The following is a 12,524-nucleotide window of genomic DNA, read 5'->3' as shown; positions in this document are numbered from 1 at the left end:
CGTAAACAGAGCAGTGTCCTTGCGGTCGTCTCCTCCCAACACAGATCTCACATGAATCTGGGCTGAATCCAAATGATCTTATCTGTAGAGGAGAGGGAGGATTTCCTAGAGCCAGGCATTTTCTTCAAACTTCAAACCAGAGGCAGCTCTGTGGGATGGGGGAGGTGAGTGGGCTCGGAGATGGGGCAGAACTGGAGGAAGCCCCCTCGCTGGCCCCCTAGCCCAGCTGCCCTGGTTTGGGGGGGTGGGGGGGTGGGCTACCGCACATTGGTCTCACCCTACTGCAGCTGCTTTCCGAGGTAGAGGGACACCAGCTCCACCAAAAAGCCAGCAGAAAAGCTTTGGTGGCAGGCCTCTGCTGCTGGACCAGTCCTGTTGGATGCAGTTTTAGTTAAAATGGTTTATAGCGGCAAACACATGCACGGCCGAGCTGTACAGCTCTCACTGTGCTCCAAGGGATGGGCTGGGAAAAATGCAGCCTGAACAGTGGGCTTCCCCCCCAGCAACATGACCATGAATGCTTTACCTTGTTGCTGGGTTCTCCAACGGGGGAGAGATGCTGAGGCCACCGCATTCAGCAAAGTGACACAGTCAGCTCCTGACATTGCATAGTGAAATGAGAAAAGAATGGGAAAAATAAAGGAAAGCCATCACGAAATGCATGCAATGACTGCCTGGAGGAGCTGCCCCCCACCCACACATGAGCAAAAGCACTGAGTGCCCCAACTGTGTGGGAAATCCACTGCTTCCCACTGCGTACAGCCACTTACGCCTCCTGCCCTTCTCCAGGGAGGAGCTCCTCCCCCCTTCCCAGTCTGGACCTGGAAGTCTCCCAGTCCCCATGAGGCTGTTTCTTGTTCTGATTAAAACCCATCAGCTCCGTGTATTTAACATCCTTCTCCTTAACAGCATCCTCACCCCAGAGATGCAACCTCTTCTACTGAGCCCCAGGGCCCACCCTGCCAACTGCCCCATGGCCATCCCCTGGGGACGGAGTTTCTGTCACCTCCTGTGGAATCACACCACATCTGCTGAAACTACACAGTGCCATGGCAATCGATGGTGATGGAGCTCAGTGAAGGGAGGGCTGGTGGCTGGATTCCACCCAAGCACCAGTGTGGGCACTGGAACCACTGTGTCTGGGGAGGGGAGAACCTGAAAGCAGCTTTACAGCACAAATTTGCTGTCCCTCCTCTCAGCACAACCATGTATATAGATGGATGCATCATACCCTTTCAGAAGAGCTGAAATATGAACACAGATTCTCTTTTTAAATCAGCAAATGTTTGTCTGGAATAAATCCAAACCAAGCAGAGGTTAACGCATTCCTGGGAAATACATTAAATACAGTGCACACCAGTCTTCCTAATGGAGCACGGTGACGCTCCATCTCGTCCTGGATCACTTTGATATCCATTGTAAGTCATAGCGGACTTCACATTAATTTGCTCAGTAACAGGCATTTAGGTTTGATGCACTTAATACGGAAAGAGAGTGGTATGAGTAAGTAATTCATATCCTAAACACTTAATCTTTCCCAGCCAATTGGCACAAAGCAAGGGGAGGGTGTATCTTTTAAACCAGTGACTACTTATCGCACCTTTCACTGCACAGGAAGCTGCTGGAGTTGTGATAAACATGATCAAACTATTAAACTAAGAAATATCTGGCTATGTGGTTTCCGGGAAATGGTGCCTCAAACAAACCACAGCTACTGCCAGCAAAGACAATGTTTTAGGTGCTTCCACGGCTCATGGAGCGGCGGTGGGCGCAGAAAGCACACACTCAGAGGAACATTGTTTCCCTAAAAACTGGCAACACAATACAATCAATTTTCAAAAATGTTAACGAGCTAAGCTAACTGTAAACCTGCAACCAGTTATTAATTGCCAAGAGTCTCACCCACCTACAGACTAGAGAAGGAAGCTGCCGAGCCAGCTCACGACAGCAGCAGTGATGCTCAGGCTTTGGCCAGGAGCCTGCAAGCCCACATCTAAATAGACACATCCTACTATTTGTGAGAATCCCTGTTGGTTTCATCTACCTTTGCCTGCCTAAGGAAAAAGTTCTCCTTTTGCAGCCACCCTGCCCCAGAGCAAGCCCATCTGACCAGCCCCGCTCCTGGACTGGCTCCTGCTGCTGTCTGTCGAGCGGCACTTCCCCTTTCATAAATCACATTTTGCATTCTGAGCATGCGTCTCCTCTTCCATGCCATTTTTGTTTTCAGATAACCATTAGCTTAATTAATCAAGGGAAATGCATAATTTCTGATTGTCTGCTCTGCCAGCTACGCCTGGGATGGCAGGGAAATGCTTCCCACCAAACCATCCCTGGGCATCCCCCTGGCATGGGCTGGGGTTCACCTGCACAGCCCACAGGTTCCTTCCCTGACATCAGCTCTTCAGCACCCTTCACCACCGCTGCCTCTGCCCGTCACTCACATGGCCCCAGCGACATGTAGCGTTGATTAAAATCCTCTTAAGATTCAGCACAGCTCACAGGGAAAATGTTGATTGAGTTCACCTATTTCCGCTTGCTCTCCATGCACATACAATCAGAGTTTGAGGTCTCCATACAAGCAGGTGAAAATCACAGGCGCTACACATATTGCAGAAGTTTCCACTGACTTTGGAGCATCAGCTGAAACAAGAGATAACGGAGCTGTTGGTATTGTCCTTGCCCACACTAACAACTTTAACCAGGTATCTGGGATGGAGCCATCTTTCAGCTGGAAGCTCCCAGAAGCCATTCCCACTACCACATGAGCACACCGAGTAGCAGACCTGAGCTACACCAGACCAAAACCAACATCTGCGACAGTGGTGTCTGCAGTTGGGATTGTTCCACTTGGATACAAGCCTCCACAGCTGCCCCAGCTGAGAAAATAGCATCCACACTTTCAGTGGTTGCGTTTCCTTTGATTTATCCCAACCTGCCTTAGAAAAGCGCTCTGGCTCTGGCACAGGAACATCTGTAGGCAAGGCTTGGGCTGACCCAGCTCATCCGCTGCAAACAAGCCCCAGCAGATGAGACCTAGCTGGATGCTGCCCCACCTTTCTGTGGATGCCACATAAATCCTCAGGATTTACAAAGGAACAGTTGCCAAGCTGACTTTTGAAATTTATTTACATAAAATGAAGTCTGGGATAACTAGGTGGCCCAGAAGCGGGCAGCACTAGATGGAGGGGCTTATTTTTGCTTTGGGAATAGCACTGCCACACACCCAGACAGATAGATGCCATGCCACAGCAGCACCCAGGCACAGAGCCCACAGGGTGCTCCCCACCCCCTGGACTCACACACAGCTGGGGCAACTCACCCATGTCTTCAGGTAGCTCCAGTATAACCACAGGGTCCACCTCACCCAAACCAATTAACTCTGCTTCTCACAAGCTTGAAGCTCTTGCCCATGCACATTAATGTGCCACCAACAACAGTATTTCAACTAAGATCTTTTCTGGAAGAGAAATCAAGCAAAAGCCCAACACAAAAAAGGCTGGCAACTGAGCCAGTTTGGCAAGCGTGAGGTTCAGGGGCAGTTACTGTATTGTAACACTTGGCTCTGCTTGGGAATGTTACAGAGGATCCCGGGGAAGCGGGGACAGAGCACGGTACCTCAGCCACATGCAGGTGGACTCCACGGACTTGCCGCTAGGCTGCTACTGTTGCGTGAGCCATTTTGTAAAGAATTAGCCCTGCACTGTATTTTCAGTGGACTCTAGCAATTATTAACCTAGTTCAGAGACATCTGCAGGCTTTTTTTTGATGAATTTGGACCATCCTCCTTTCTGGAGAAGTTCAACATCTCATTTAACAGCGATCCTGCCCAGTGCTGGGGATAACACCACTGGGGGGGCAGCATCAGGATGAGAGGCAGCCATTGCCCATCCACTGCAGCCACATTCCCAGAAGCCTTCCAGCTTTCTCACCACAGACCTCACGCAGCCTGTTTCGCTCCGGAGAAACCCAGCCCTGCCTTGGCACTGCAGGGAAACACTGAACCACTGGCCCCTACAGCCTTGCTGCCCACCGGGGTGGCACCAGGAGAAAACAGGGCGCCCTGACACATGGCGGGCAGCAGTACACTCTCACCCAAAGGGAAAAGTCAGAACTTGATGTCATATGCTGCATCTCGGAGCAGATTTTAACCTGCAAGTACCTGCTCTGGGGCACCCCAGCCACAGCCTGCCTGTGCAGGGATGCCTTCTGCGCCATCCGTAGGCAGTAACAAACGCACTCCAAATCCCGGTAGTTTTTGTAAAGGTTTATAGTCCTTTGCAATGATTGCATGATACATTTCTTCCCCCATGACACAGCCCTCAGACCAGGAAGCGCCGCTGGCAGCTTGCGCTCCACCTCCCAGCAGCTGGGCTTTGCAATCCGATCTACACTAGCTGCAGAACATCAAATGCACTTTCAACATCTCCATTTAATATTTACATTCAAGCAATTAATAATTGGAAGCTTATAGTTTAGACATTTCTAATAGCAGCAATTTCTATAATAGCTTGTTTAGATAACGATTTTTTTTTTGCACATAGAAACACCACATGTGTACAGTATCAAAAAATATATACCGGGAATGGTCCTGCGGGTTGTAAGGAGGGCAAGAGGACGAGACTAACAAATGCTGAATGGTTAAAAAGGAGAACAGAAAATATTTGTTTTGATATAGTTTATAAGGTGATCTAGGGACTCCATAAATCTAGGCTTTATATTTCATTATATAAATACCTACAAATAAATATATTAGCGTGGCCAGAGAGCGACCAGCTTTCAGCTCAAACAATACATTTCAATAACACCACGTACAAACGGGAGCAAGAATCACTTGACAAGTTAGCACTGTTAAAATATAATACTATAACTCTGAGTAACTGGCAGGCCCCATCTTCGGTGTCCCGGTGCCCGCAGGTTCTGGGGCAGCCCACGACCGCAGGGCGGGAGCGGTAGTGAGGACACCCCATGTGGCAGGGATGGCCACCGTGCCCAGCCCTGTCCTGGCATCCCCTCGGTGGAGGTGGCGGGTTTGGCTGCTGTGGTGCAGACAGGGGGCACACAGGCTCCAGGGAGGGCACCAGTACCTTAGAGGGAGGCTGTGGGGCCAGTGGCCCCGGGACGGGCAGGCAGCTCCCATGGGGAGCAGCCACCATCCCACCTCACACCGTCACATACTCCTTGAAGGTCACGGTCAGGCAGTTTGCGGTCACATCTGTGATAATTATATTCCCAAAGAAGGGCTTGAATTCCTGCAGGGACTCGGCCTCCTCCTCCTCCTCCGTGGCCTCCTGGGGCTGTGGAGGTTTCGCGGCCGGTTTCTCAGCTGGTGCCGGCAGCACCTCCGGCTTCACCTGCACCAGGGCCAGCTCACCCTCCGCCCGCGGCTTCACGCAGCGCAAGTCTATGGGCTCGTCCAGGTCCGAATCCAGCAGGATGACCTCCGGCTGGGTGGGGGGCTCCGGCCGCTCTGGGGCCGGGGGGCTGAGGCAGGTGGGGGCACTGATGCTGCGGGAGGTCAGGCGCTTCTTGCCTGGCTCCTGCTCCGTGTGCGGCTCCGACAGGCAGCGCTTGCGTGAGCTGGGGCTGGAGAGGTTCAGTCCCATGGAGGAAGGGCTGTGCTCACAGACGGGACTCAAGGACCAGGGCACGAGGTCTGGCTTGGTGGTGAGCTGCAGGGGCTGCTCTGTTGGAGGGAGGGGCAGCTCCTTGGCCAGTGGAGTCTTTTGGGGACTTTCCTTGAGCTCTGCGGGGGGCTGCCGGCTCTCGCCCTCTGCTTTGCTCAGGGCGTTGCTGCCCACCACCCTCTCCTCCCCCGGCTTCCTCCAAGCCTCCAGCTTCTCCTCCCCACCCTTCTTAGGAGTCCTCTCCTCTGCAGTTCGCTTCCGGGGAGGCTCCCCGGACTTGATCTTCACCGCCTGCATGCCGTTCTCCATGTACTTGCTCATGACAATCACAATGCGCCCGTTCTTGTTTTTGTTCTTGACGATCTTCATCTTGCCCCCGAGGCCGTTGCTGGTCACCCTGTCCCGGGGGGGAGGCCCGGTACCACTGGACAGGTTCTTCTCAGCCCCGTTCTTGCTCTCCGTAGTGAGGTTCTTGACTGGGCTCAGCAGATTTTTGGCCGGGCCATGAGACCACTTGTCCGGGTGGGTGACCAGGGGGCTCTTGTTACTGTCCAAGCAGGCCTGGCTCTGTGGCTCCTTGCTGCTGGGCTGGTAGTGGGGCTCATACATCTTGGGGTCTGGCTGGTAGTGGTGGTGCTTCTTGCTGTTCAGCTGGTAATAATACTTCCCTTTGCTGTGGGACTGGTGCTTCATGCCACTCTCCTTGCCGTTGGGCTGGTACTGGTGGTGTTTCTTGCTGTTGAGTTCATACTGGTGCTGCTGGCTCTTGCCAGAGGAGCCGAGATCCAGCTTCGGCCTGTTGTCCACAGCGGGGTCCTGCAGCCCCGTGAGGATGTTCGAGCGGCGGGCAAAGGAGGGAAGCTGCAACACAAAGCCAGGGGCCGCAGTCAGCTGGGGCTGGAGAGCAAGGTGTTGGTGCCCCGGCAGGTGCCGAAGGCTCCGGTGAAACCCCCGTCCCTCCAGCAGCTCTTGTTACAGGACGCTGCATTGCGGGGTGCCGTGTCTCCTCGAGCAGGCAGCCCCAGCCCACTCCAACTTACAGGCTGTGCATTGCTCCAGATTAATGAAGCAATGAAAAGAAGAAAAGCACCCTTCAATCAGCTGTCTGGGAACAGGGGCCAAGCAGGACTGCTGCTGCTGAGCCTGCGAGCAGTGGGCTAATGCCACCTGGCTTCGGGTGCAGCAGGTCTGCCCCGCAGCCCGGAGGGACGGGGGGCTGGGATGGCCTGATGAGCTCGGTGCTGGGGCCTGGGGGTCCCCGGGGCACTGCCAAGCGCCCAGGCTGCACACAACTCCTCAGCATGATGAAACCTGCTGAAAGCGGCTCCCTGGGGACGGGGCTTTGCTGCAAACAGGCTGCCCGGGTGCTGTGGGGCTCAGCTCCACCACACATTTACCTGCACGACCAGTGGCTTCGGCTTGGGCCCCCGCTTGCGGTATCCCATCAGCTGCTCCTGCCGCTCCCTGTGGGAACAGAGAGTCATGGCAAGGCCTGAGTGGTGGCACACAGACCCCTGGGGTGCCCCCCTCCCTGCACCCCATACATGCATGGCGGCTCCTGCGGTGCCAACGACCCTACATGGGTGCAGCGAGCTGGTGCGAGGGGGTGGCAGGAGGGGAGCCAGGGTGCAGAGCCGCAGGCTGGGGGTCCCGCAGGAGGCAGCGGGACAGGGGCACAGCTGACATGCTGAGGCAGCAGACACCTGGCAAGGCGACTTCCCCACTCCCGCCTCTCCCTGCTGCAGCGAGGGGCTGAAGTTTACAGTTTGAGCCAAAATACTACAGAAAATAAATGCACAGGAAAAAAAAAAGGGCAGAGAAAAAAAAAAAATAAAAAAAAATAAAAGGCCCGTCCAAGCGCAGCAGCAGCGCCGCCTCCTCCACTCGCAGGCATCAAATCCCCGGGCAGGCAGGAGCGCAAGGCGCGGCGTGGGGGGAGCGCGGCGCGGGGGACCTTGAACCGGAGGCGTCGCCCCACGGCCCCGCGCCGCCCGCCCCGCCGGGGCCGCGCCCCCAGGCCCCGTCCCGTCCCGCGCCCGTCCCCGCCGCGGCCCCCGGCTCCGTGACGCATCCGCAATTGCCGAAGCGGGCGCGGGGCGCTGGCGCCCGCCGCCCCTCCCGGCCTCCCTCCCGCCACCGCTCACCTGTTCTGGAAGGCGATGAGCAGCCGGGGGTCCAGGATGTTCTCCTCCGGCTCCCACGTGTTATATCTTGCGAGAGGGGAGGAGAGCGGCCGTCAGCCGCGAGGCCCCGCCGGGAAGGGGGCCGGGGTCCCGGGCAGGGGAACCCCGCCGCCGGTGGCCGCTTGCCGGCCCCGAGCACCGGGCCCGCCTGGGAGCGGGCGTCCGGGACTCGGGTCCCGGGGGAGGGGGATGGGCGGGGAGGGGAGAGGAGGGAGCGGGGGGGGCGGCACGGGGACGGAACTGTTTATTTAGCGCAGTTATTATTCCGGAGGAATTCTAGGCATGTCATGATGAAATTTTCCAAATCCCCTTTCCCGGACCCAGGAAAGCGGCCGCGGCGCGGAGGAGGGGCCCGGCCGCCGAGTCCGGAACAGCGGCGCGGATCCCCCCGCCCCCCCGCCGGCACTGTCATGCAAACCCCAAATACTCCGCAGCCCGCAGCGGCCGCCCTCGCTCCGCGGCCGGTGCCTCCGCCTCCGCGAGCGGCTCTCGGGGGCCGCCCGCCCGCCGCGGGCTGCGGGGCGGCGCGGGTTATTTTTGCGGTTATTCCCCCTTCCCTTCCCTTCCCCCTCCCCACAGCCGTCCCCCCCCCCCCCCCCGGTTCTGCAATATGGAGCCCGACTCCCGAGGAGGGAAAGGGGGAAGGAGCCATTTTCTGGTGCACATCAGCCGCCGCCTGCTCGGCTCCCGCCGCCGCCGCCGGGCCCCGCCGCCGCTTCTCGCCGCCCGCCCGCCCGCCGCCCGGGCCGAGGCCCCTTCCCGGGGTGCTGAGCGCGGCGCAGCCCCGCCGCCGGGCCGCCCCGTCCCCGTCCCCATCCCCGCTCGGTACTCACTTGGGCGACCATCCCCTCCATTTCACCAGGTACTCGACTCTGCCCTGCGGAGCGCGGGAGGCAAAGACACGGCGTCAGCTGGACCCGCCGCCCGCCCGGCCGCCCCCCGCCGCCCCCGCCCTCCTCACCTTTCGGATCCGCTTCTTCTCGATGCTCTCCACCGCGAAAACGTGCTCGCCCACCGCCGGCAGCTCCATGCTGCAGCCGGGAGGGGCCGGGCCGGGCGTCCGCGCCCGCCGCTGCAGCCGAGCTGGGCTCCGGCTCCGGCAGCTCCCGCCGCCGACCCGACAGACACTGAGCCGCGGCACCGCAACCCGTGCAAATCCCGGAGCGAGACGTCAGGGAGGCGGTGCCTCCCGGGCCCGGCTGCCCGTCAACGGCGGGGCCGGGGGATTGGCGCAGACCTGCCGGCGAGCGACGCGGGGAGGGGGCGAGCGAGGCGGGGAGGGGGCGGGCGGGGGCCGGGCAGGAGCGGCGCGGAGGGGGGGTGGGGGTGGGCGCTGCCCCCCGCCCCACGTGTGACTCAGCACGGCCCCCACGGGCCCCTCGGCCGGCGGGGGGCGGCAGAGCCCGCGGGGCAGGTGCGCGACACGCGGGGGTCAGGCGTGGGGGTAGGATGCGTGGGGGGTGTGTGGGGGGTGTCCGCGCCGTGCCCCGGGCCGGGAGGCGAACCCACGGGACGGCTCTACGCCGCGGGCTGCCTGGGGGGACGGCGGAACCCCCGGCCCCCCGCACGGCCTGGGCCCGCCGCCTCCTTCCGTGGGGCCCGGCCTGGAGGAGCCCTCGCTCCGCGCCTGGGCCGGCGCTGCGCCGCTCGGTGGGTGCCTGCGGCCGCGGGGAGCCCGGCCCGGGGTCACTGGCGGCGGGGACCCCCCCGTGGCAAGATAGCCGGAGCGGGCCCGGGGCAGGTGGCGGCGAGTTTCCCTCGCCCGGTGCCGGAAGCCGCAAGCGGCGGCGTCGTGCGGGGAGCCCGGGGCGGGAGGCTCCGCGCACTCGCTGCTCGTTGGAGCGGATTTGGGGAGTGGGCTGAGGCCCGCGCGTGTCCGCGCCGACCCGCCGCTCGACAGCGGGGGACTCCCAGCCATGCCTCGCTCTGCTCCGCGAAACGTGGCGGGGCCGGAACGGCAGGCGAGCCCCCCCGGCAGGTGGAGCGGGGCCGGCCGTGCCCGCGGCCGCTCCGAGCCGCGCCAGCAGCCGGGCACCTTCCCGGTGCGGACCCCCGGCCGCTCCGCGCGCAGCCCCCACCGTGGGGGCGGGCAGCTCCGGGGCCCCCGCCCGGCACGGGAGGTGCGGCCCCGCGTGGGGCGAGTCCCGGCGGGGCGCTGCCGGAGGGGAGTGGCGCCGCGCGGAGCCCCCAGACACTCCTGGGGGTCTCGGCTGCCGGGGCCGGCCGACCGCGGTCTCCGCAGGTGCCGGGCCGTGCCCCCGGGCCGCCGCCGGGGCAAGGGGACGCGCGGGGAGCCGCGGAAGGCGGGACCGGAGGCCCCGCGCCCGCTGCGCAGCCCCCGCCAGGGTTCAGCCGGCCCACGGACGGGAAGGCCGCTCCCCGCGGAGCCCGGGACCCCCGTGGCCACGGCCGCCGGCAACTTTCACCCGGGCTGCGGGAGCGGCGAGGCTGAGCCCAAGCGGCACTGGAGCGGCTCCTCTGCAGGGGTCCCGCAGCAGCTCCCGCTCCCCCGAGGATGCTCCCCTTTCTCCCCACCCCACCGGGGCTGGCCCCGCCCCAGCCCGCGGGCTCGCCCGTTCGCCGTCCCCCCGGTGGGGCGGCCCTGGCCGGCAGCCGCCGCCTTCGGGGGCCCTTCCCGGGCCCGGGGGTGCGGGGGCACCGGCGAGGCACCGCTGAATGTCACCGCACCAGAGACCATAACAAAGACGCAGCCGCCGCGATCGTAGAGCCGAGCCAATAAAAATCAAACTGATATTACAATTTTGATTTCCCTGGAGGGCCGAAGGGGCTTAATGTAAGAATTATTATCCATTGTGAACAGCAGCCGAACGAAAGCCCAGACAGGAAGATTTAAATATTTTTTTTTTAACTTAGCGGTTTTCCTAAGAAACATACATTCATTGAAATTTATGCCAGCGGAGTTTGTTAACCCTCCCCTTTGACATTTCAAGCTTCTCCTGTTGCCAGAGGAGACAAGCCGAGCACAGCCCACTAATGCCTGCAATAAAGTAAATGCCCAGGGACGAGCGCGATTTGGTGCAATTCGCCTCTGATCCGGGTAAGCTGCGGAGCGCGGCGCCCAGGCCCGGCCCGGCCCTTCCCGGGACACGGCGGGAACGGGGGATGAGGGCAGGGGCTGCCTGGCTGCATATATGCATCTAGACAAAAAAATATATATATTTAAATGTGTGACGACATCCTTGGCATCTCTGTAGAACCTGCCTCAGGAGCAGTATGAGAGGCCACGGATGAAATATAATATTAAAAAAAACAAGTGAAAGCCACACTGAAAACCAACATTAAAAGCGTTTTAATCATTTCGTGGCTCCAGCAGCTCAGCACCAGCTCCCATCCTCTAGGTTTCTGGAGGATGTTCATCTCCTTTCTGTTACTGGGCTGATTGCGTATGATTCGCAGTAATGATTGTAATGGTGGTGATTTTCTGTCTCTTACCTTGCTCAGATAGCAGCAGTTCATGAACTGATACATCTTTCCCTTTGTCAATTTGAAAGAAGACACCTTATTTGAACCACATAAAATAGCCTAAATAAGGAAAGCAGGAAATGTTTCCAGCTGCTGCCTCTTCTTGACTGGTTGGGGCATATCACAGGGATGAGAAAAGAGAAAGGGTTTCCAGCCAAAAGAAGCAAGAGCCAACCACTGCCTTTTAAAGCCAAGATAGCAGTTGTTTAATACCATGCATTTTGTTTATGATTTGCCTGTTTATAAGGCAAGTATGAGGTGCAGATACACATTCTGTGGGTATTCTTACCCTCTGCCACACACCTGTGCAAAAATTCAGGTTCCTCTCTGCAGAGCATCATTGGTAGGTAACTGCTCCCTGCAGCAAGGGGATGCCATCCTGGGCAGAGGTGCGAGGAGCAGGTAGATGGGCAGAGCAAGTGCAGGGGGGCTCTGGTGACCCCCCTCGTGCCTGTGCAGCAGGCGGCCTGGTGAGGGCCTGATCCTTAGCAGGGGCTGCCAGGGTGCAGCTGTAAGACAAAATCCTCTAGCAGCCAGAGACAGATGGGCTTCCTGCAGGTGCTAGGAAACATACCAAGGCAATTTCCCCTCAAATACTTGCTGGCCATGTTCCCTCTTACTACCTGGAGCTGATGTCTGTCTAGGTTTATTCTTTTCATCATTATTTTCAAAGTTCTTGCCTCAGAGACAGAGCCAGCTCTGTGGCAGTGGCTCACTTAGGTTGGGTTCTGCCCCTCCAAAACACGAAATGCTCCAGTTCTCCTCACCCTTACACCAGTGGCTCCTGCAGACCTGCTGTATGTTTGCTATCAAGCAGCACTGATTACACATGCCATCATTTCTGATGTTGCTCATTAGTCTGTACCATTATTAGCAATTCAAACCAGCAATTCTTTTTCAGCTGTAATCCTCCAATTCTACCAAGATGACTCCAAGGCTGCAGTTTGGGTGCTTAGCTCTTCCTCCCCTCTGCCCTGGCAGGGCCAACAGTTCCTCCTGGAGCCTGAACAGCTCAGGAGCATGCCACACTAAGCACCAAATAAAAACAGAAAGTTAATTCATTAATAGTTACAGCATTTCCTTCAAGGCCACTCTTGCCAGCGGCCAGGCGTGGACTTTGCGACTCTCTTGCGTGACAATGTCCTTGGAGGGAGGGGGAAGGCGCTGACCCCATTCATTCCTACCTGGCGGCCTGCAGCCTTGGCCAGCTGGGCTTGTGGATTTGCCCTTCTGC

General features: G+C 59.0%; 1 protein-coding gene across 1 annotated transcript; it reads right to left on the bottom strand.

Annotated features, from left to right (window-relative positions):
• Positions 1-4,249: 4,249 nt before the first annotated feature.
• On the bottom strand, positions 4,250-8,983 carry CBX4 (chromobox 4). The gene is made up of 5 exons (XM_080398663.1): positions 8,769-8,983; positions 8,641-8,684; positions 7,769-7,834; positions 7,022-7,088; positions 4,250-6,485 (listed from the first exon to the last, which is right to left on the bottom strand). The coding sequence occupies exons 1-5, from the start codon at positions 8,835-8,837 to the stop codon at positions 5,160-5,162; spliced, it is 1,572 nt and encodes a 523-aa protein (XP_080254789.1). The 5' UTR covers positions 8,838-8,983; the 3' UTR covers positions 4,250-5,159.
• Positions 8,984-12,524: the final 3,541 nt, after the last annotated feature.

This window comes from Falco punctatus (assembly GCF_963210335.1).
Source record: "Falco punctatus genome assembly, chromosome: 1".
In the NCBI taxonomy this organism is placed as follows: Eukaryota; Metazoa; Chordata; class Aves; order Falconiformes; family Falconidae; genus Falco; species Falco punctatus.
Note: the sequence above shows the minus strand (reverse complement) of the source record. Positions and strands in the feature narration are given on the sequence as shown.

What these genes read in the sequence shown, in the direction of transcription:
- CBX4 (XM_080398663.1), bottom strand. Translation starts at nt 8,837, where the DNA reads ATGGAGCTGCCGGCGGTGGGCGAGCACGTTTTCGCGGTGGAGAGCATC. An exon ending in CTCATCGCCTTCCAGAACAG is followed by an intron (nt 7,089 to 7,768) that starts GTGAGCGGTGGC and finishes CTGTTCCCACAG; the next exon opens with GGAGCGGCAGGAGCAGCTGA. An exon ending in CGAAGCCACTGGTCGTGCAG is followed by an intron (nt 6,486 to 7,021) that starts GTAAATGTGTGG and finishes TTTGTGTTGCAG; the next exon opens with CTTCCCTCCTTTGCCCGCCG.